Genomic DNA, 24,450 nt, shown 5'->3' with positions numbered 1-24,450 from the left:
AGCACAGGGCGCCAGTGGCGAATTTGCCAATCTTGGTGTTCTCTGGCAAATGCCAAACGTCCTGCACGGTGTTGGGCTGTAAGCACAACCCCCACCTGTGGACGTCGGGCCCTCATACCACCCTCATGGAGTCTGTTTCTGACCGTTTGAGCAGACACATGCACATTTGTGGCCTGCTGGATGTCATTTTGCAGGGCTCTGGCAGTGCTTCTTCTGCTCCTCCTTGCACAAAGGCGGAGGTAGCGGTCCTGCTGCTGGGTTGTTGCCCTCCTACGGCCTCCTCCACGTCTCCTGATGTACTGGCCTGTCTCCTGGTAGCGCCTCCATGCTCTGGACACTACGCTGACAGACACAGCAAACCTTCTTGCCACAGCTCGCATTGATGTGCCATCCTGGATGAGCTGCACTACCCGAGCCACTTGTGTGGGTTGTAGACTCCGTGTCATGCTACCACTAGAGTGAAAGCACCGCCAGCATTCAAAAGTGACCAAAACATCAGCCAGGAAGCATAGGAACTGAGAAGTGGTCTGTGGTCACCACCTGCAGAACCACTCCTTTATTGGGGGTGTCTTGCTAATTGCCTATAATTTCCACCTGTTGTCTATTCCATTTGCACAACAGCATGTGAAATGTATTGTCAATCAGTGTTGCTTCCTAAGTGGACAGTTTGATTTCACAGAAGTGTGATTGACTTGGAGTTACATTGTGTTGTTTAAGTGTTCCCTTTATTTTTTTGAGCAGTATAATATTTTTACAAATAAAAGGAGTTAGTTGTCAGTATCTTTGATGATACTGTAGGCAAAGATAATTGTCATAAATACCTGTAGTTCTCTGATTTCTCTCTCACAAATCGATTACTGATGGCTTGCTTCTTGTATCGATTAATATGGATATTGTAGTCCTTTCCATGTCTACAGGGCTACAAGTATCCATAAATGTACTACAATACCCACTACTCCACCTTTGACGGACCATCTGACGTAAACGCTTCTGAAAGTGTAGAAACGTGAGTATTAAGTCCTTGCTGTCGTTACGAGTACAGGTACAATTTATCCATACACCCTTTGTTCGTATTATTATGATGACAAGTACCACACTGTCCTGCATTTGTGGCCATTGCATTGTATCGGGAGACGTGGCAAATTGAGCAGCTAACGTTAGCTAACGCAATTCTCCATTTGTTCTCCCTCCAACTGTGCTAAGCTAGCTAGTTAGCTCACGTTAACTTTTCATGTCAACAAAATCACGTTGTTGACATTGAGAAAGAAATGCTGTAATCTAAGACTCGTTTTGGCAAGTGGCTGTATTATTGTTAGCCACGACATGCATTGTCAGCTGAGCTAGCTAACTAAGTGATGATGCTAGCCAGAGTTAGCTAACGTTAGCTAGCTGTCAATGGAGTTGACAGGCTGTCAGACCAAGCATTTAGCTACGTTACCTAAATTGTTTACCCAACTCTTCAGTTATGACAGCATCTACGTAACCTTACCTTCCAGTTGAAAACAAATCAAGTCTCTTTGGTGGTGAGGGAAAATGTATTGTTTTGTTTACTCCGCTATTTGATTTTATAGCCTGAATGTTTTTTTTATTTTTTACTTTCAGATTAGAAATATACTGTGTTTGGTAGCATCTTATGGACACAGAGTGGTGGGCAACCAATGTCTCCACCCCGGCTCACCGGCGCCCTGCGCTCCTTCTCCACTGTCAGCAAGCAGGAAGACTTCACTGAAGAAGTATATGACTTGAAGGTAAGGCTAACCCAAAGCAAGTTACATTATAGACCATATCTGACTAACCTTTGTGAATGGACACTATCGCGATTTAACAATATCGCAATATTATTTTATCCCTAGTCGGCTGTACCAGCAACAAAACTCCAGTATTTTTCCTTCAAAGCTTATCTATCTTCTTTTTAAATAGGGAGCCAAATTGTTTTCATCACTTATGCCCAAAACTCGTTTTCTCATTGCTCTCTCTGCAGAAGACATTTGGTGAGAATTAGGTTTGGAACATTGAATCACAATAAAATCACATTATTGATTCACACTACATATCATATTGGCACTTTGTGATATCGCATCTTGAGGTCCCTAGCAATTCACAGCCCTGCTTTATTATAAGAGGGAGGTGGAGCTGATTACGTATGTGAATTAAGCCAATTGAGGAGGATGCTTTGGGCTGTTGTGAACACAGGCTACTTCCCTCCTTGATATCGCTTTCTCCAGCTCTCTCCCATTTACCATGCTACCTCTCTTTTCCTGTTATCTTTTTTTAATCCGCTCTCTCTCTCTCCCATTTCAAAATATATTCTAATCTTTGCCTCTGCCTCTATTCCCCTAATTTCTCCTCTCTCATTCTGATCGGGGGCTTGTTAAGTTGTTGGTGTGTATTGAGATACTCTGCTTAGGAGGAAATTGGGCCTGGTCCTCAGACCACCACCTCTGGCCCTGTTCTCCCAGAGCTAAATCCTCCACAGTGGGAAAACTGCTGCTTGAGGGAAAAGAGGGACTAATGAGGGTCGCTGGGAGATTATCAGAGCTCCAGTTAAAATTCTTTAGTTTTAGAGGACATGGAAGTGCTGATTGTAATAAAGGCATGGTGTTAATACTGCTGCCGGCCCTCCTTGCACTGGACCCCCTGACCTGATGAGCACTAATACCCAATGCTAAAGGAAAGGCTTATTTCAAAGTCGCTCGCTATGCAAGGAACTTAGCGTATGCTGCTGCGCTATGTCTTTGAGTTCTGAAAAGGACTTAGAGTTACCCTCTGCTGTGTGTTTGTGTGTGATAGAGGGATATGCAGAGAGAGGTCACTGTGTGCATCCAATATCAGACTACGTAGTTTCATGATAAATCTGTGTAACTTTATGCCCTTGCTGTCTGTTTGTCTTATGTTAGACCAAGCGTCTGAAGAGGCAGGAGCTGTTCTCCAGAGAGGGCCTGACATGGCAGAAGATAGTCCAGTTCTTCACTCAGCACCTGGAGAAGGCAGAGCAGCAGGCTGCAGCACATGAGCTGAAGAGTATCCTTCAGGCTGCCAAGCAGATAGGTAATCAACTCGCTGGACTGGCAGGGATGCACTTTCAGTCATACAGCACCATTCTAATGTTATGTTATCTGTGAGGGTGAATAGACAGTGTCTTCCCTAGGACTATTCCAAGCAGTGGCAAAGACAGTTGTTGTTTTGTAGACACCATCTGAAATGAAATTTTCCCTTTAAAATAATTATAACCTTTAGACCAGCTTATGTTGCATGGCAGGTTTAAATGGGCTGAATCATGGGGTTGCCCATTCCATGGGGCGCCGCTACTAAATTAATATAGGTTAAACACTGATAGGTAATCAACTCATTGGCTTGGATGATATACACTCTAAGCCAGGGGTGTCAAATTAATTTTGCCTCTGGGGCTGCATTTGGTCTTCACCGAGGTCTGGAGGGCCGCACTTAAATGTATTATATTTCCTCGCCGTCAAAATGTGCAATAGTCCTCTATAGTTTTTAGCCTCAAGACAAATCACTGAGCCTCCCCTACACTGTTGGGATTCAACCTCCTATGGAGAGCTTGCTCCACCAAAAGGAACCCCAGCTTCTGCCGTCACCGCAGGGACCGCCCCACAACGGAATTCAGGTTTCCTGATGTGACTTATAATTAGATTAGATGCAAATCCCCCACAACTTCTCCAGAAGTCGTACAGCTATGCAACACAGGGCCAACTCCTACTGCTCTTATTACTATTCTGATCCTGCCTGTTGGGGGACAGGGGGATCTCTCTCACACACACACACACACACACACACGCGCACGCACACACACACACACACACACACACACACACACACACACACCTCTGTCCCCCTAACCCCCGGGCGGAGCGCCTCTGTAATGTACAGGAAGAGACTGAGACCCTGCAGGACACACAAGAAGGCATCTTTGAGGCTCTCTCAATTTGTCTCTCCTCGATTTCTCACATCCTCTCCTCGATTCCTCACCTTCTCAAAACGCGTTAGAGGAATGTGTTTTGAGAAGGTGATGAGGAGAGGACACAAGGAATCGAGGGAAGACAAATTGAGAACAAGCCTGGGGTTCTAACAGCAGCTACATGTATGTAGGGGATCAAGAGCTCAGGATAGCTAGTGGAGGCTGACTGCCTGGGGGTGTCATACATGAGCCTTTCAACAGAGAATCAGGCCAGGGTCACTATCTCTGAAAGATGCATAATATAGTGTAGAGCTTGATGCATGTTCCTTAGCTGAGGTGTTTTAGTGGAGAATGTCAGGATGTTGTCAGAAAATAAGAGTACAGTACATTCTAACAATAGACACATGCAGTAGGTCACTGAAACCATGTTGTACAGTCAGGATTTGTACTTTGAAATGCTGTCTAAGAGCTCACCAAGAGAAGCATTATGTCCTACCTACCTCCTTGAAACCCTGAGATAAAAGCACATTTTTATGAAAAAGCCAATTTTGTTCAATTTATTTGCTTTCTGTTCGCCGCTACTCTTTTTTTTGTCTTCATCATTGAAAGTCTAGAGAGCCTTCCGCGATAATAAACACTTGTTTGGGAAATTTTTGAAAGGTTCTTGACCATGCAATTTTGGTCCTTTTAATGTACCCTTAGCCTGTCTCTACCTAGAGCGTAGAGAATAAAGTAAAGCTCTAGAACCCACTGAGAAGGAAGATGAAAAACATCCATCGTGCCCTGACACACACAGTGGAGAGTGAGATGCTTTTAGGCCATTTTAATTGGCTTAAATCCTTTTCATCTGTTTCTCTGCCTCTAAGTATGACCCTTTATCTTTCTTTCGATCGCTCTCTCTCTTTCTTCCCTCTCTCTCTCTCTCTCTTCTCTTTTGGACAATTAGTCCTGATTCCCTCTAAATGAGCTACGGAGAGAGGACATGTGTCTTTTAGAAAGTGCTCTTTTCCGTCTTTCATTTCTCTGAGGAGCAGTGCTAGACAAGGCTAGACAACGCTAGCGTTTTACTGCTTGGAATATACAGTTGGAACATACAGCAGTGCAGCAAGAAATGTCACATTGCTGTAGCCACTAGCCAGCTAGATATCACTAATGGTAATAGTAAATGGTAGTGGGTTTTCTGATAATCACAATGATCATCATCAGTGTCAGCATATTTGTGATGCTGATGGCAGCCCATATTACCTCGCTTGAATAGTGGGACTGAAGAAACTGGCCTAATAATAAATGATGATGGTATCTAGCTAACTAAGTATCTTGTTGTTTCCCCATGTCTCTGGCAGTGGGGACAGAGCATGGCCAGGACACCATTGAGAGTGCTGCTGTCTTCCTGTTTGAGACGTTCCACAACAAGGACCATGTGGGTCACGAGGAGACGAGGGCCATCAAGCAGATGTTTGGGCCCTTCCCCTCCTCGGCAGCCGACGCCTCCTGTGCTGCTGTGTCCCGGGCTGTGGCCCCTCTGGGAGAGTCCCAGGTGGGACAACTGTAATACTGACTATATATAGGTCTACATAAAACATAAAAAAAAGTTACTTTTTGGTTTAAACATTTTCTTCCTAGTATTTTATTATTCTACATCATATTTTTCTTATAATTTATGCCTTTATATATTTATTTATTTATTCATGTTTTACAGGTGGAGGAGTTTGTTCGTTCCCAGAGCTCCTGTCGCGCCCCTCAGCGTGGCTCGGCCTTCGGACGCAACATCACCTTCTCCTATGACTGCTACACCCTGGACCCCCAGGAGGCCCTGCCCTGGGCGGGGGGCCCTGAGGACGAGACCCCTGGTGGAGGCCTGAACTTTCACAGCTTCCTCAACAACCACCAAGGTCGCAGGGGTAATGGGGGAGAGGCGGATGGAGGCAGGCTAAGCCCGGGAGGGGCTCAGAGCTCTGGGGATGGGACCATCCTTAGGGGGGAGGTGGAGAAGTACCTGAACGGAGGCAACATGATCTCCTCCAGCCCTGAGGAACTGTGCACCTCCCTGTTTGAGATGCTGGCCTCCACCAAGAGTGACGACGAGCTGCAGAATGAGGTGAGCAGCACCCTCTCACACCACCTTTACCCTTTTCACACTATTGTGCCGACCCAAACCTCAGTTATTCCTTGACCTTAGCCAGCTGGCCTCTGGGGTTTAAACCCCAGGTCAGACCACATCCACTTTGGACCTTGTCTCCACGGCAGGTCAACCTTGGCCTTTAGCTCAGGGTGTGTGTGTGTGTGTGTGTGTGTGTGTGTGGGTGAGGTTGACGTGGTGCGTGTCTCATGCTAAAGATGAAGTTTGGAGAGATATGGAGAGCTGACCTTAACCTTGTAGGAGAGGAGGAAGATCTTACTGCTTCTCCAGGGAGGCCCCATCACCTAGGAAGGCAGCAGTATGCCTGACATACACACCAGGATAAAGGCTGCAGTATGCCTGACATACACACCAGGATAAAGGCTGCAGTATGCCTGACATACACACCAGGATAAAGGCTGCAGTATGCCTGACATGCACACCAGGATAAGTGAAACAGTGTTCAGGTTCAATGTTTATGTCTGAGATTCTCAGGTTTTTAGAGTGTGGAAAGACCTTGGGTTGAGTGTATGTGGAAAGGATTTGCACAGTTACCAATGAATCAAGACTAGCTAGAAGAACTGGGCTACAAGTACTGGGCAACAACAGGCAATTAAGGCAGCACTTAGTCTGTGCTGAACCATGGTGTTATTGGGACATGTTGTTCACTTCTTCCACAAGAAAATAACACACAGTGAGAGAGAGGGGGAGGGAGAGATGCCAGGTTGTAGGAGAGGAGAGGATGGATTGATGAGGCTCTGGGCAGAGCTCCCATCTCTTATACAGGTCCTTAATTTAGAGTCGTTCTCTCTCTCTTCCTCGCGCCCCTGCAGCCCACAAAAACACAAGGTCGCCACACACCTTAATTCATATAATTTATTAGTGGCTCTCTGTTCTGCTTGTTCTCCTCTACCCCCCTATCCAGCATCTAGTCTAAAATAGGTGTGCGGCTGCATGGGTGTGTGTTAGCAATTAAAGATCAGGGTTAGAGTGCCCTCTGTAGGCCCACCCCGCGCTCCTGTCTGTAGGCCCACCCCGCGCTCCTGTCTGTAGGCCCACCCCGCGCTCCTGTCTGTAGGCCCGCCCCGCGCTCCAGTCTGTAGGCCCGCCCCGCGCTCCTGTCTGTAGGCCCGCCCCGCGCTCCTGTCTGTAAGCCTGCCCCGCGCTCCTGTCTGTAGGCCCACCCCGCGCTCCTGTCTGTAGGCCCACCCCGCGCTCCTGTCTGTAGGCCCACCCCGCGCTCCTGTAGGCCACCCCGCGCTCCTGTAGGCCACCCCGCGCTCCTGTAGTCCCACCCTGCGCTCCTGTAGTCCCACCCCGCGCTCCTGTAGACCACCCCGCGCTCCTGTAGACCACCCCGCGCTCCTGTAGACCACCCCGCGCTCCTGTAGACCACCCCGCGCTCCTGTAGACCACCCCGCGCTCCTGTAGACCACCCCGCGCTCCTGTAGACCACCCCGCGCTCCTGTAGGCCCACCCCGCGCTCCTGTAGGCCCACCCCGCGCTCCTGTCTGTAGTCCCACCCCGCGCTCCTGTCTGTAGTCCCACCCCGCGCTCCTGTCTGTAGTCCCACCACGCGCTCCTGTCTGTAGTCCCACCACGCGCTCCTGTCTGTAGGCCCACCACGCGCTCCTGTCTGTAGGCCCACCACGCGCTCCTGTCTGTAGGCCCACCACGCGCTCCTGTCTGTAGGCCCACCACGCGCTCCTGTCTGTAGGCCCACCACGCGCTCCTGTCTGTAGGCCCACCACGCGCTCCTGTCTGTAGGCCCACCACGCGCTCCTGTCTGTAGGCCCACCCCGCGCTCCTGTCTGTAGGCCCACCCCGCGCTCCTGTCTGTAGGCCCACCCCGCGCTCCTGTCTGTAGGCCCACCCCGCGCTCCTGTCTGTAGGCCCACCCCGCGCTCCTGTCTGTAGGCCCACCCCGCGCTCCTGTCTGTAGGCCCACCCCGCGCTCCTGTCTGTAGGCCCACCCCGCGCTCCTGTCTGTAGGCCCACCCCGCGCTCCTGTCTGTAGGCCCACCCCGCGCTCCTGTCTGTAGGCCCACCCCGCGCTCCTGTCTGTAGGCCCACCCCGCGCTCCTGTCTGTAGGCCCACCCCGCGCTCCTGTCTGTAGGCCCACCCCGCGCTCCTGTCTGTAGGCCCACCCCGCGCTCCTGTCTGTAGGCCCACCCCGCGCTCCTGTCTGTAGGCCCACCCCGCGCTCCTGTCTGTAGGCCCACCCCGCGCTCCTGTCTGTAGGCCCACCCCGCGCTCCTGTCTGTAGGCCCACCCCGCGCTCCTGCCTGTAGGCCCACCCCGCGCTCCTGCCTGTAGGCCCACCCCGCGCTCCTGCCTGTAGGCCCACCCCGCGCTCCTGCCTGTAGGCCCACCACACGCTCCCTCCCTTTCTCTTTCCTTCTCTCCACAGCAGACAGAGTGTAGGTTTTACTAATACCTGAGTCTACATTCTCTTCTAATGTTCTTCACGTAGCTGACATTTGGAAGCCAACTCTCCTACTGGCATCTTTAGATGTGGAGTGCCCTTTGTGTGTGTGCACTCCACACACCTCTCTGCGCGTGACTCCATATTCAACAGCAAAGTTTAAAGGCTCTGTACTCTGTACCATTACATGTGACAGGATAAACCCCCGCTTTTTATTTTATTACCTCTCATTTGTACCCCTGGAATGATGACATTTGCTGCAATAGCAGTGGCTTGAGAAAGAAAGCTTGGTTTTAAAGGTACGTTTTTGGTGGTTGTGAAAAGAGCTGTAGCTCCATTAAAGCACAGGGATATAGACTCTTGAGTTATTATATTCATAGTTTTGACCGCTGTAAGACATACAGTATGCGGGTGTGCTGCTTGTATGGCAGTCTCATTCAATATTTGTATTATAACCAGTGATCTATGTGGTCACTGATAGTTGCCTGTCTTCCTGAAAGCTTGTTGTAGCCTATGCGTTTTCTAGAACAATCTATGGTTCACAGTTCACCTAATGTCTCAGCCTCATCCAGGCTTAAAGGTAAAAAAAAGCCTTCAGGGTGGTTAGGTCTGTGAGCTCCTTCCTTCTGAGGGGAAAACTGTCTCTCACTCCCAGCGGACTCCTCTGTCCTCCTCACCTTCCCTTCCAGGCTGAGAGGATCCAATGAACTTCAAGGACAGAATTCATGAGTGCTCATAAAAAATATATTTTCTCTGGGCAGCAGGTGAAAAACAGACCAACAATAACAACACAGTCCCAGGGTCATTCCACCTCAAAAAGCACAAGGATTTCAACACCCACCACCTCAGATTGTTCTGAAGTCATTTCTGTAGTAAGAAACAGAAGGTTACAGATAATTTTGGGATATCCAATTGGTAGTTAGTCTTGTCCCATTGCTGAAACTCGCGTACGGACTCGGGAAAGGCGAAGGTTGAGAGCCAAGCCTCCTCCGAAACACGACCCTGCCAAGCCGCACTGCTTCTTGACACACTGCTCACTTAACCCAGAAGCCAGCCGCACCAATGTGTCGGAGGAAACACCGTACAGCTGGCGACGGCAGTCATCGTGCATGCACCCTGCACGCCACAAGGAGTCACTAGAGCGCGATGGAGACCCAGCAACATTATTATGTTCAAATATAATTTGATCTCTGAGAAATTAAGCTAATTGATTGCACCCAAATTCTGTAAATATAGTACATAACATCTGATTTGGACCTAAAAAAAATCTAACAATGAGTAAGACATGAGGATTCTAAAGAAATTGTAAAATCCCCCCCCCCCCCCCCCCCCCCCCAATGTCAAATCTAATCTGTTTCTAACTACAGAAATTATTTCAGAACAATCTGAGATTGTGGGTGTCGTTGCTTTCTGAAATGACATGGAACGACCCTCCAGTCACTGAGAGGGAAAGGACTTTGGAGACAGAGAATAAAACCAAGACCCAGCACACAGAGAAACAAAGACTGGCCTTCACAAAGGAGGGTGGCTGACCTGTCACCTGACATCATCAAAGTGCGTCTGTTGTTTGGCTCCCCTACCGCGGTGGCTAACCAAGTCCCCAGAGAGGATGTGGATAAGCAAAAGAGCAAAGTCTCTCTTTCCATCCAACCATCTATCCATTTATCCATCTGCAGACTGAAAAGCATGAATTGAATGATCAGTTTTGTATTATATTTTATTATTTCAAAAACAATAATGCAGGATAAAAAAATTCTGCGTATATTCAAGACTGCTCATATCTTGGAATGCCAGGTACTATGTGGGTTTTGATGTTGTCTCATTGAGTACGGTTACATGCACATAAACAATTACCCTAATAATCATGTTTACATGGACACATCTGAAATCAGGCTTCCTGCTGGGACTTAAATAAATGCAGAAAATCGGCCATCAAAATAAACATTCTACCACAACGATCATGTTATTTTTGTGAAGCCAAATTGAGTTAGGACATAAAGTTTGTATGTGAAAATTAATTCTAAGATGCAAACTTTCAGTTTTTCCAAACTCACTTCATTCGTGCATAAGAGGGAGGCTTGTGCTACCGGTGCTGGCAAATGTGCAGATTAATCCGTGTTCCAGCAGTGTAATTGAGCTGTTTACATGTCCTAATAATTCCAGATTGCTTAAAAAACTAGGTGTTTTATTCGGCGTATGCTTACTTTGATTTAGACTTTACGCTGATTAAGATAAGCAGAGTAAAGTGTTTACATGACTTGCATAATCTGCATACTGCCATAATCAGTTTAATATATTACACTGAGTTCACAAAATATTAGGAACACCCCCTTTTGCCCTCAGAACAGCCTCAATTCGTCAGGGCATGGACTCTACAAGGTGTCCAAAGCGTTCCACAGGGATGTTGGCCCATGTTGACTCCAATGCTTCCCACAGTTGTGTCAAGTTGGCTGGATGTCCTTTGGGTGGTGGACCATACTTGATACACACAGGAAACGGTTGAGCATGAAAAACCCAACAGCATTGCAGTTCTTGACATACTCAAACTGGTGCGCCTGGCATCTACTACCATACCCTGTTCAAAGGCACTTAAACCTTTTGTCATGCCCGTTCACCCTCTGAATCACACACATACACAATCCATGTCTCAAGGCTAAAAAATATTAAACCTGTCTCCTCCCCTTCATCTACACTGATTGAAGTGGATTTAACATGTGACATCAATAAGGGATCATAGCTTTCACCTGGATTCACCTGGTCAGTCTATATAATGAAAAGAGCAGGGGTTTTCGACTAGTGCACCGGTCTAAGGCACTGCATCTCAGTGCAAAAGGCGTCACTACAGTCCCTGGTTTGAATCCAGGCTGTATCACATCTGGCCGTGATTGGGAGTCCCATAGGGTGGCGCACAATTGGCCAAGTGTCATCTGGGTTTGGACCAGGTAGAATCTGTTCTTAACTGACTTGCCTAGTTAAATAAAGATTACATTTAAAAAATGTAAAATCATTTTTTTTATTTTTTATTCCTTATGTTTTGTACACTGTGTATTAGTGTGCATGTAAACAAACTCATTGTGTCTGTGCACACAGCATTTCTGTATGTTTCTCTCCTGTGCTAGCCAGCTCCTAGCTCAGTGATCGCTTCCCGCCCAGTCAGGTTTACTGTTGTTTTGCTGTTGTTTTGCTGTCCCCAGCCAGCTAAGTGCCAGGTGGCTGGGTTTGGGGGGCTAAGCGGCACAGCATTATTCTGTCTCAGGCCCAGACTTACTTTGGGCATGGTAATTACCAGGTGCTCATTCTTGGCACTGCAAGCATGTGTTTAGAGGGGAGGATGGAGGTTGAACCATAGGATGTGTTTGTTTACTGCTTTAGTGTTTTTGGCTTAAGCACACCATGTCTCCCACTCTCTCTCTCTCTCACCTTTCTCTTCATCTCCCTCTCTTTCTGCTACTCTCTTTCTTGCCCCCTCTTTTTCTCTCTCTGCTCCTCTCGCTCTTTGAATCTCTTTCTCTCTCTCCTCTCTCTCTCATCCAGCTGTTTGAGCTGCTGGGCCCAGAGGGATTTGAGATGATCTCTGTTCTCCTCCAGAGAAGGTCTTCCATCGTGGACACTCTCCTTTCCATCCCTGCAGACAGGATCAACTACCCACCAGGTGAGTCAGACCACACCCCCTGCACCAGAGGCATCCAGGTCATCTCCATAGAAACCAGAGATCCACCACAGTCTCAGAGAGCAGTGGAGTAGAGCATCGTTGATGAATTAAACTGTAGATAATTGGTTTTAAATTCAAAGTCTACCTACCTAGACAAATCTTGACATTCATCATTGAAACATTTTTATGAAATAAATAAATATTTTGCCCATCACTACCCCTCATATGGAGGACCACTTTTAATATTAGCCATTTTTTAGTTCAATGTTTTATACTTATTTACCCCCAACCTTCATCATTGTCAGGGTGTTCTCAAGGGAAGGAGAGGGTGTGGTCTGAAGTATAGGAGGAGGAGAGGGTGATGTATGATAGGGTCACTAAGGTCGACTCTTGGCTCTGCATTTCTCAGAGGGGTTATGACCTTTAACACCTGGTCCATGTTTGGATGTTAATCCCTACAACACAAACAGCACAGTCCAGCTCCAACAACCCTTAAAGATCTGAGGGTTTGATGTACAAATCAATATTAGACTCTGTAAATCTTTGATGGTGTCCAGGACTCTAGTACAGAGAGGTACCGTATGAAATGCAGTGTCCCTGTCTCTTTGTCATGGGTGAAGGTTGGTAAAGCTGTAGCCTACTAAGGCATACAATTACAAATACTTTCCTTCCGCTATTCAAGATGGAAAATGTGTTAATTTTATGTACATTTCACGTAACTGTGAAAAGGCTATTCACCATCCTCTCTACCCAAAGGTTCAACATTCCACCTTATCTTATTTTCTGTTCTATATCTTTTTTCCCTCCCTCCCTCCCTCCCTCCCTCCCTCCCTCATCGTTCTCTCATTTCTTTGTTCCCATCACCTACCCCTCAGGTCTGTTTTGGAGCTGGGTATTGCTCTCATTTTCTGCATGATTGTCAAACGGCTCAATACACTGAAAAGCTATTACCTAAAGATAGCCTATTAAGCTTAGCTCAGTCCTTCATTATTTCTCTAGGTTTTTGGGGAGTTGGGGGGTTGGGGGAGGAGGGTTGGGGGAGGTAATGCACCATGATCCCTTTATATCCAAGATAGTCATCTCCAGCACTAGACCAGTCCCTCTCTTTTTGCCCCTCTTGCCTTCCACTACTTCACACAAATCAGAGAAAAGGTAGCAAAGTAGGATTTCACTCTATAGACAAATACCTGGCTCATGCCTTGTATAGTATTACTGTCCCCACGATGAAATCTGGAAGGGGACTGTGGCTCTGTCTCCGTCCTTTAGTACGTTCGTCACATGCAATATCTCAGACAGCACTGGCCCGATTTTGGCGAAACTTTGGTGAATCTTTGGTGATCTTGCCATAGAGATCCGGCATGTACACAATTACACTGATTGGCCCAAGGGGTGTACTGTAGTAATCAACTGAAATTCCGAACTTTGAACAAGCATATCCTGTCCCGTTTGAGCTACTGTTATGGAATGAGGTGTTGTTATATGCATCCCCTCATGAGCAACACGTTTCTATAAGCTCTGCCCGTTAGTTTATCTGCTAACTAGACATTTTGTCCCCCACCAAACCAACATTTGAACAAGCATAGCTTCTGCCTGTAAGCATCTTCTCATGACATGTAAGCATCTTCTCATGAGAAACAAGTTTCCCATAATTACCTATATAATTTTGGTACTTACAAATGAAATGTCTTTCCACACAACATATGTTGGAATAATTGACACAGGGAGGTGCACATGTTTACTGTAGACGTGTTATTATACAGAGGGGTGGCATTGTCCCTTAGCCTGGTCCTACATCTGTTTCTACTGTCTTGCCAACTCCTATGATCAGTGTCCAGCACAAACGGATCTGGGACCAGGCTAGTACCAGAGAATACACTGACTTGGTTGGTGCGGAAGCATTCTCCTCCCCTGTACTAGGATATGTGTCCTGCTGTAACTTAGCTATGCTGATCTGCTCCTTCCTCTGTATATACAGTATACAGAGGAAGGAGCAGATGTAGTTCAGTGAAGCATCTTCTCTACATTATACAGCCTTCTGTATTGCTCTCCCCCTGTAGCTTGGAGCTGAGCTGACTGGCTCATATTAAGGCTGTTGCCCCTGTAGTCCACTGTTTCCCAGGCTTTGCCTACAGTACACTGACTGTTTCATATTGAAGTTACTTCCCCCATGGCCTGTAGCTGAATTCAGTCAGGGATTTCAGTCTGTATTTCCCCACAGCATGGAACTGATTCTACTGGATGTCACTGAAGCTGTTCCCTGTGTAGCACAGTGAGCCCTGTGTAGCACAGTGAGCCCTGTGTAGCACAGTGAGCCCTGTGTAGCACAGTGAGCCCTGTGTAGCACAGTGAGCCCTGTGTAGCACAGTGAGCCCAGTGCCTGACTGTTTATTTTTCATACACAGAACCCCATGCTGAGCTAGCAGTATCACTCCTCGTCTCTCCTGCTTTCTCTCTCCTCTTTTTGGAGATGCTTTCTTCGCTTGGAGGCTAATATACATATATATTTTTTTAACCCTTAAAATGTGAACAAAGCTGTGAGTAGCTGAAGTTGTGTGTGGGAAGATAAGGATGGACAATTTGTCATTGCTGGGGTTGTCGTTGGTTCCAAATCGTAGGCAGGCATCAAAGAAATTGGAAAAAAATATAAATAAAGCTGGAGTTTTAGTTTTTCCGAACATTTCTATATATTTGTATAGCCTAAGGGATTTATGTTATCTATTTGAGTCATTCATTTCCTACATTTACAGCGGTGGTTGTGATACTGTAAATTAAGCACCTAATTTAAAGGCCCAGTTCAGGCCAAAAATGAGATTGTCCTGTGTGTGTGAGAGAGAGAATACTTTGAAATTGTAAATGCGTTAATAGACCAATAAGAGTTCCAAAGCTCTCTGCCAATAACAGCTTGTTTTCAGTTTTACCCGCTCCACTCGGACAACTTCCAGACAGTCCTAGCAAAATTCTAGCATGAGAAATTGCTCTTTGCTAGGAAGCAATTCCCCCCCCCACCATTTTCATTGAAAACAATCACAGTAAGGTACTTAATTGTTACCCAGAAATGATTTGATATTGAGCCAATAAACAGTCTGTATTGGACCTGTAGCCCTTTACACTCGTACCCGGGTTGAAAATGGCACATTTGGACACTGATAAATGCCAACATTGGAATGCAGTGGCTGTACAGTAACATGCTATACATGACGTCAGAGCTCTGTCTCTCTGCTTCACAGTGCTGTCTCTCTGCTTCACAGTGCTGTCTCTCTGCTTCACAGCGCTGTACGGATTGTGGTGCTGAGCAATTAGTGCTTTTTGAGGTCGGTTCAGTTTCAGTTGGATTATTTAAAAATAATCACAGTTTTCGGTTTCGATTCTAAAAAGTAAATAATAAATGCCCTATGTGTTATGTGGGTTGAATGCTGTAACAACACAAAGTCCCATGGTGGTGGTGACTGCCCATTACTGCTTAGCACTTATTAAGCTTCATTTATTCACATTACTTTACTTTAATCAAATATTTCAGATGTTGTGTATATTACATTTGTTTCATTCGATGACTTTGTTACATTCCAAGTCATCATCTCATCTCTATAGAGCTGCTGCCTGTGCTGTCTGCCAAAATCACTATTTTAGTAGTTCTTCAAAGTAAATAAGGCATACTTTAATGGCCGCTGAAACTATGTCACTTAGATAATGTGTTTTCAGGTAGATACCTCGTGCATTTAGCAGGTGTAAAAGAAACACAGACCGAACATGTAAGCGTGCAATGAATTATGGTCATTGTAGTTAATTACCACGTTTTCTGCTGTAAACTATGTAGAATATTGGCTCCCTACTACATCGCAGTTAGGGTTTGATCAGACTTATCTCTAGAAAAACGGTACATTGAGCGCATTGAGCTAGCTCACAGAATACGTTTTTTTTAACTAAAAATAGTTTTACATCTGTCGCTTTAGTTGTTTTAAAAACAAAAAATAAACACCATTTTGGTTAATCGCGCTACAAGAAGTTGCCCCCATCCCTTCCAGTAATTGGGCAACTTTTGGACTTTTGTTGTCCGAGTGAGCGATATGCTGTACATTAAGATGACTCGATGTATTTTGAAAGATGAGACATTGAGAATTATAATAAATACAGCTTTGATGTTTAGGGTTAGTCTTACTGGGGTCCTGCACATAACGAAAATACACTACATGTTAGTCTTTTTGTCTGCAATGTATCTGTCAGTCACACATGTCAGTACATAACCACAATAATTAGGTCACATGGGGGAGAGGCGTTGTGCTGTGAGGTTTTGCTTTATTTGTTTTTTGAAACCAGTTATGCTGTTCACTTGCGCTATATAAGATGGCAGTTCCATGCACTCATGGCTCTGTATAATACTGTATGTTTCTTTGAATTGGTTCTGGACCTGGGGACTGTGAAAAGACCCCTGGTGGCATGTCTGGTGGGGTAAGTGTGTGTGTCAGTGATATGTGTAAGTTGACTATGCTAACAATTTGGAATTTCCAACACATTGTTTCTTATAAAAACAAGAAGTGACAGTCTTTCTTCAACTCTTAGCCAAGAGAGACTGGCATTCAGAGTATTAATATTAGCCCTCCGATTACAATGAAGAGCAAGACGTGCCGCTCTGTTCTGGGCCAGCTGCAGCTTACCTAGGTCTTTCTTTGCAGCACTTGACCATATGACTGGACAATAATCAAGATAAGCTAAAACTAGAGCCTGCAGGACTTGCTTTGTGGAGTGTGGTGTCAACAAAGCAGAGCATCTCTTTATTACCGATGTCATACAAGCAAGCCACTTCACATTTCCATATTATACAACTCATATAAACGTTTATGATCACTATGTCGGATGTAGTTATAAGATGACATGGCATCATACCCTTGGTTGTTCTGAACAGAATGAGCCTATCTTTGTCTATTGTGAAACTGTGTTGGGGCACACCCACTTGAATGCACTTTAATGACTTATTTTTTATGTGCACCAAAATTATGATATTTTTTCCCTGAATTGCATTGTGAAAGCCTAACTGTAAGATAGTATTTTAGAACTTGGCTAGTCATGTTGGCAATAGAACAAGCTTTCAAATTATGCCTTGTTTCAGGTTAACTGTTGTGTCCTCACCTTTGGTCTAATATTTTTTCATAATCTCCAAACTGTTCCCTTTCAGTTGCTACCATGGTTATGCATATGCTTTTCATATTTCTTCTGCAAGAAACATTTCAACGTAGCCCTAGCCGTATAGGCCAATTCTCACGGGTTTAAAGGGTTGGACTTAGTAACTCGAGGAAATCGTTATCAGTTTTTGTGAAATTCATTAGTATGTGTATTTAATCAATTGATCTGTGTGTAATTAAGCAGTATAAATCATTAATTAGCTGTGGTTGGTTCTATGGTACCTGAGCCTAGGTGTGGTATCAAGTGCCAGGTCGTTTTGACCAGGAAATGAAGCTAAGGTATACTGGGCAGGTAGACGCACCACAATCGTCTCTGACCTGATGGGACTGGATAGGTAGCCTAGATAATCACTAGCCTGTGCACAGTGGTACCAAACTGGTTGAAATGTCGTCATTAATGACGACGTAATCCGGTTGTGATGATGTCATTTCAACCAGCTTTGACACAATCTAGTGCTTCATTTGGCTAAGGGGAAGTTATTTATTTAATTTATTTATTTCACCTTTTATTTAACCAGCTAGGCCAGTTGAGAACAAGTTCTCACTTACAACTGCGACCTGGCCAAGATAAAGCATAGCAGTGCGACACAAACAACAACGGGTTCCACCACATTAGGCTATATCCACCTACCAGTATCTGTTTTCTTTACGTTACCTTTTGGAACTGCAGGTGTTAGGGGGCTAGGGGAAGGGCTATGTGTTTTTCACATCAAGCTCACTTCTGTTCCATGATACTTTATCTCTGGACAATACTGCATCCTAAAGTCTTCACTTCTCTAGGTCACTTCCAACCCCTGGAAAAATGAGCTGAGTGTGGTGAACTAAAAGTTCATTTTTAATATTGAATCACTTTGATATATTAACTTCCTTTTACACTGTTGGGGCAGTGGTTGGTGGTAAACCTTTAGAGCGTATAAGAGCTGATTGGCCTACTTTAGCTTACTTGCCTCTTCCTCTCTTTGTCATGTATTGACCACAGAGAAGAGAGACGGAGGATGTTTTCTGGGTTGTTTTTTTTCTTTCCTTTCTTTTCCCGTCCGTCCGTCCGTCCGTCCATCCATCCAGCCACCCACCCACAATTCACGTTACACGCATGGAGAGGAAGTGGTGATAGGCTTCTTCTTCTCTTTTCGCTTGTCAAAGTTCACCTGCCTGCCAGATGGCTTTTGAGATTAACGTTGCCTTGACGACAGAGGGGAGAGGTCAGGAGGGGCTAAAAGAGGCTGATTAAATTTCACACTTTCTGCATTCCATCAAAGAAGAAGTGGGATTTGGTGGGAGGGTCTGTCAACTGCTGATTAGCTTTCAAATTGCAAACTCCTTAATCGGCATGTTGGTAAATACATGTACTCTGCCTGATGGCTGTTTTTACAGATCTGTAAATCTGTGCAGCATACTCCAACTCAAGTGATTCAGCTAGCTGGTACTACTGATGACGGCAGGAGATGGTGAGACGCTTATCTTCTGTGATTTGCTTCCCAGGAAGGTTCATAGATATGGATAGTGTTCTATATATAGAATTATTATGACAAAGAATAGATTCTTCATCTCTTCTCTAAGCTCTTCCTGAGTTTATGGCCTTTAAATCATGTTTGAGTAATGAAGCGCACACACGCTGTCTGAGTAAAATAAAAAACTGAGGGATGGAATTTGAGCTGTTCAGGGTGAACTTAATCATTGCTGACATGGTCACAAACTAGTTGGTATCTCTGTAGACAAACGGTCAGGCAGCGAATCACGCACTGCACCATCAGCCAGACCTCTCAGCACTATGGAACTGTCTGTGGAACATGTTCTACATATTAAAATGAGCCAAGATGTGGCTTGCAAGAGTTCCGCTTTCTCATTCAGACAGACACTCACGTGGTAGGCACATAGACACACATTCATGCATGCAGTAGGCGTGCGCGCACGCACACAGACCCTTACCACGCACGTGCGCGCACACACCACTTCACGCATCCTATTCCAGAGTGAGCTCGTTGGTTTACTTCCTCGTTGGTTTACTTCCTCGTTGGTTTACTCCCTCGTTGGTTTACTCCCTCGTTGGTTTACTCCCTCGTTGGTTTACTCCCTCGTTGGTTTACTCCCTCGTTGGTTTACTCCCCTGCTCTATTGACATGCTACAGCATCTTTTTGCTAATTGCTCAGTATCTGTTTACATTTGTTTAGAAAGTGGTAGCCACAAGGGGAAAAAGCTCAATTTGAATGCAGAAAATTCCCCAATCATATCTAGCAAACCCAATAGATGTGGAACGCAGCAGCACAGAGCTCACAGAGAGCAAGAGAGTGAGCGGGTGAGCGAGCCACATGAAAGGGAAGAGGGAGAGAAAGGAGGGGTGTGGATGTACAACCACAGTGTCAGCGGGGGCTAAGAGAGGGGGGCTGGGGGGGTACAGACGTGTCCGTGTCCCAAATGTAGGTGTGAAGAAAGGAGAAGAGCTGCTACCTTTGAGATGGAAATGGACGTGAAGGTGGAGAGGGCTGGATGAAAAATTCAAAAGAGTCTTTTTGAGTCTTGATGGGCTGGGAGAAAGTGAGCGAGAGGGAGGATGGACCGGCACTGACAAGGAGTTTAGTTTTTCATCTAAATGATTTTTACTCTCATTCCAGTGTTACAGGGAGGGGAGGATGATAAAATCTGGTCCTTCTACTTGACAGACAAGGCCTACTTCACACACTAGCTCAGACTGGAAGGTTAATTTGTTAAGACCTATACAATCTTGTTGGGATTTCACATATTTACTTCACTGATTAAACCATATTCAGTGGTTCCTCATGCTGTGTTACTGTAAAGGACTTTGTGACAAATGTTGTTGTAAACATGGCTACATAAATACGTATGGTTTATTGATTGATTGATATTAATTAATTAATATCCATTCTTGTTTTTCTACTCTCACCATTTTTATTCTCCAAATAGCTTGTCTAAATTTGGGACTTGAGTGCGCTGCAGTGGTCCAGTCCTCATTTCCTCCCTGTTCCACCTGATTCAGACATGTTAACCCCAGCTCCCAGTGGGTCAGTTGACTGCATTTCATTAGGGATTAGGAATGGGCCTGTTTCCTGAAACCGGGAGAGGGAGTGATAGTAGTGTCACTGTGTCAGCACCACTGACCAGTCTCTGCTCATTCTGGGAGGACAGGAAGATGGGACAAACAGAAATGCATATGTGGCTACCGGGAGGCTGCTCGCACCTATGATATTGGATAATTTCACACTCTAACCAATCCTGTTAGAGATAGCTGGATGTACTATAGATTGATGTAGGACAGTGGACTGACAGAATAAGGGCTCAGGTGGGTGTAGGACAGTGGACTGACAGAATAAGGGCTCAGATGGGTGTAGGACAGTGGTCTGACAGAATAAGGGCTCAGGTGGGTGTAGGACAGTGGACTGACAGAATAAGGGCTCAGATGGGTGTAGGACAGTGGACTGACAGAATAAGGGCTCAGGTGGGTGTAGGACAGTGGACTGACAGAATAAGGGCTCAGGTGGGTGTAGGACAGTGGGCTGACAGAATAAGGGCTCAGATGGGTGTAGAACAGTGGGCTGACAGAATAAGGGCTCAGGTGGGTGTAGGACAGTGGACTGACTGAGAGTAAGGGCTCAGGTGGGTGTAGGACAGTGGACTGACAGAATAAGGGCTCAGATGGGTGTAGGACAGTGGACTGACAGAATAAGGGCTCAGATGGGTGTAGGACAGTGGACTGACAGAATAAGGGCTCAGGTGGGTGTAGGACAGTGGACTGACAGAATAAGGGCTCAGGTGGGTGTAGGACAGTGGGCTGACAGAATAGAGGTGGGCAACTCCATTCCTCTGGGCCTGATTGGTGTCACACTTTTTCTCCATCCCTAGCAAACACAGCTGATTAATCAAATGTCATTCTAAACTGAAGATCATGTTTAGGTGATTATTGGAGTCAGGTATGTTAGCTGGGGCAAAACTATGACACCAGTCAGGCCCTCGAGGACTGGAATTGCCCACCCCTGGGTTAGGGGATGATTGGAGGCATGCCCTGTTGTAGAGCTGCCAATTAAACCTGCCTCTCTGCGCATAATTAACAAAGCAGCAGTAGTAATGAGGAAGAGTCTTATTAGCTGGTCAAGATCGGTGATAACACATCTGGCAACCGGAGCCAAGTGTCTCTAGCTGGGCGGGAAGGGAAGACGTCTGTGGTTGACCTGCCCAGTCTAGTAGCCATGCGAACCCTACAGCTGTGTTTGTTTTCGTGCGTGTGTGTGTGTCCGACCGTGTGTCCAGTTTAGTAGTGATCCCTGAAGTTGCCGCAGGCGGGGCGGTACTGGTGGTTCCAGCAGAACCAGCTGTCAGTTAAAACCTGACATGAATAGCCTCCAGTTGTCTGTCTGTGTGTGTGACTTTGTTTGTGTTTCTCTTTCTGTGCATGCAGGGGTGCAACTTTGGTTTTATAAGGGGGGGGGGGTAACCTAGCGGGGGGTCTGGGTGTTCCTCCCTCAGACTTGTTTGGGGGGGGGGGGGGTTTATCTAAAGCTCATTTCCTGCATTTCTACTAGGGCTGTCCCCAAATAAAAATAATCTTGGTTGACCAGGATTAGTCTTTTTCTTTTGAACAATTGATTGGTCCACATTTTTAAACATGTATTTTTCTATACATAGAAAATGTTTCTATGTTTTAATAAAATCAACTATGTGCTGAACTTGTCTGATGCTTTGAGCACACTGTTTGATTAAATAAGACACAAATGATTCAAGAGGGAGCCAGAGATCAAGATAGCCCAAACAGAAGAAAAAAAACTTGTTCCCTACCCTCCTACCGCTGCTGCTGATCTTCGCAGATTCTGCCATTATGCTCCTGAAGTTGCCGGAAATAGGCTACACCAGCAGTCGGGAGCCTTATACATTTGGAGTGCCAATTTATCTTAGCATTTCTACCAATCTGCATGCGAGTTAGGGTTTTCATATGCACATTTTCGTGGAACAGTTTAATTTATAATAGTCTTTGTATCTCAAAATCATTGTCTGTGGTTAATCTGCATTATATCTAAATGAAAATTATACCAGTCTAAAAGTAGCTTTTTTTATTGCTATGTAAAAATAGCCTACAAAAGCCAACCCAAAAACATTGCAGCCTGCAGGTAGAAAATATCCTGATAAAAATAAATATCCTATAAATCACATTGGCTACGCATGGCCTGTCTGCAACGAACTTGAAACGCATCAGCTGGGTCGCCCTAAAACTTGTGCTAGAAAACCTGAGACATTGTATAACATATTCTGGGGCCCCAGAGTTTCCTGCGCCAGTGAGCTCGGGACAGACACAGCTGTAGGCTATTTGTGCAAAGGAAAAGAAGTAATCGGGGGTTTTAGGACGTTTCCACTGGATCAGAGCATTACATTTTTCCCTTTCATGCCGATTGGTTATCGAAAGGGAGAGAGTTGGAAATATTGTCCAAATGCTTTCAGGAACTTTTTTCATTCTCAATTGATTCTAAAAACAGACTTTGTTTACTTGCTGTTTGAAGTGAAGAAAAATTACTTTGAGAAGCTCCACATCTCAGTTGTGGTAAATTAAGACAATCAGAAATACTATCAGACAACCCCAAATGGGCACATTTATAGGCCTACATTTATGCGCAGGCCAGGTAGACTAGTCCTACTTCTACATGTACGTATTCAGGTGCGCGTTCTTACTCAACATTAACAGGAGCATTTCAGAGAGACAATAAATACATTGACAAAACCCATAAATGGAATGAAATAAACTAAAACCTGTTTCTCACAAGTGTAGCATAGGTTGTGAGTTCTGCAAAACATGTCCACTCTGACAATGAGAACGGTAAATGACTGTAATAATAATATATTGAATGTATTAACATAAATGACCGTAACCAAATAAACATGGCAGATTAGACATTTGGGAATTAATGCTAATGTGTAGTTTACTACTGGTGATATACAGTACCAGTCAAAAGTTTGGACACTCATTCCAGGGTTTTTCTTTATTTTTGCTATTTTCTACATTGTAGAATAATAGTGAATACATCAAAACTGTGAAATAACACATATGGGAAAGGGAATCATGTAGTAACCAAAAAGTGTTAAAGTGAGGGGAATTCCTAATTATTACATGAATTTCCACTTGGACTATTGCGAGTGTACTGTTCTATTCATTCTATTTTCTGTGTCTGCCGCTGCTGCGTTGTGGTGGGCGTTGCCTAGGCAACTGAAGTCTAATTTGCTTGTTTCAGCAAGGAGCAACAAAGCTTCATCACGTTGTTAAGAGTCCATTTAACGGTCGAAACGGACTCAACCACACGAATGCCCGGCCCTCCTGTCTTCAGGTTCGCTTCACACACAAAAGTTGGTGGCAGTCACTGTTCTATCTGAGAGATGTAGCATGAGTGGATGAGAGAGAGCTAGAAAGGGATGAGGGAGGTAGGGATGAGGGAGGTAGGGATGAGGGAGGAAGGGATAGGGAAGGGAGGGATAAGGAATAGGTAATAATACATTATTTTTATGAACAGCGTGACATGAAATGGAACTGTTAAATGATATGCAGTGTGTAAGTCTGGCTCCTCTGCGGCCTTCTCTGCTCTGTTATCTGCATGATCAATCATCAGCGCTCAGTGTGTGATTTGTGTGCTGTTGTAGCCTACCGTAGACCGATTACACAAAGTCGCCATCAATTCAAAGCGCTGCGTGCAATGGCTTCTTGCAAAGAACAAGTAGACCTACAGGCTATACAGATCAGCGCCCCAAAAATGGCCATGGCCTACCATGCCCACCATGCCCAAGATTCCCTCAACGTATCACAACTGGTGAGAGGATATGCAGAGAAAGAGAAGGGTAAATAAGCTGAGCCGCAAAAATACAAAATATGCACGTGCGATATACAGTCAACTCTCTGGCTTCATTCATACATTAAACCAATCAACGCTAGCAGCCTACCATATTTACTCATCATAAAGTCCCCAATAGAAAACATCCCTTAGGCTGCATGGCTTCTATAAATGTAATTGCGTACTATATGTGCAGGCGACCTCGATGCCGTTACCGTACACAATGTCCAATGTCAATCTCCATCTCACATTCAAATCTCCACTAACGTGGCACTGGCAGAGGCTGAAATATAAACGGTAGCTAATCACAAAACGGCAGATACTGTGTCCACAAA

At 45.4% G+C, this 24,450-nt stretch overlaps 1 protein-coding gene across 2 annotated transcripts in view; it reads left to right on the top strand.

Annotated features, from left to right (window-relative positions):
• Positions 1-920: 920 nt before the first annotated feature.
• ascc3 (activating signal cointegrator 1 complex subunit 3) overlaps positions 921-24,450 on the top strand; it is a 141,511-nt gene continuing 117,981 nt past the window's right edge. Inside the window, exons 1-6 of one of the 2 annotated variants that reach the window (XM_029743720.1) lie at positions 921-1,006; positions 1,603-1,748; positions 2,898-3,048; positions 5,263-5,456; positions 5,619-6,017; positions 11,999-12,116. In XM_029743720.1, the coding sequence (XP_029599580.1) occupies positions 1,659-1,748; positions 2,898-3,048; positions 5,263-5,456; positions 5,619-6,017; positions 11,999-12,116 (952 nt within the window). In that variant the 5' untranslated portion in view covers positions 921-1,006; positions 1,603-1,658. Of the gene's footprint in view, positions 1,043-1,602; positions 1,749-2,897; positions 3,049-5,262; positions 5,457-5,618; positions 6,018-11,998; positions 12,117-24,450 lie in introns of both variants that reach the window. The other variant, XM_029743716.1, reaches the window with a different exon arrangement.

This window comes from Salmo trutta, chromosome 3, assembly GCF_901001165.1.
Source record: "Salmo trutta chromosome 3, fSalTru1.1, whole genome shotgun sequence".
NCBI classification, from domain to species: Eukaryota; Metazoa; Chordata; class Actinopteri; order Salmoniformes; family Salmonidae; genus Salmo; species Salmo trutta.
Note: the sequence above shows the minus strand (reverse complement) of the source record. Positions and strands in the feature narration are given on the sequence as shown.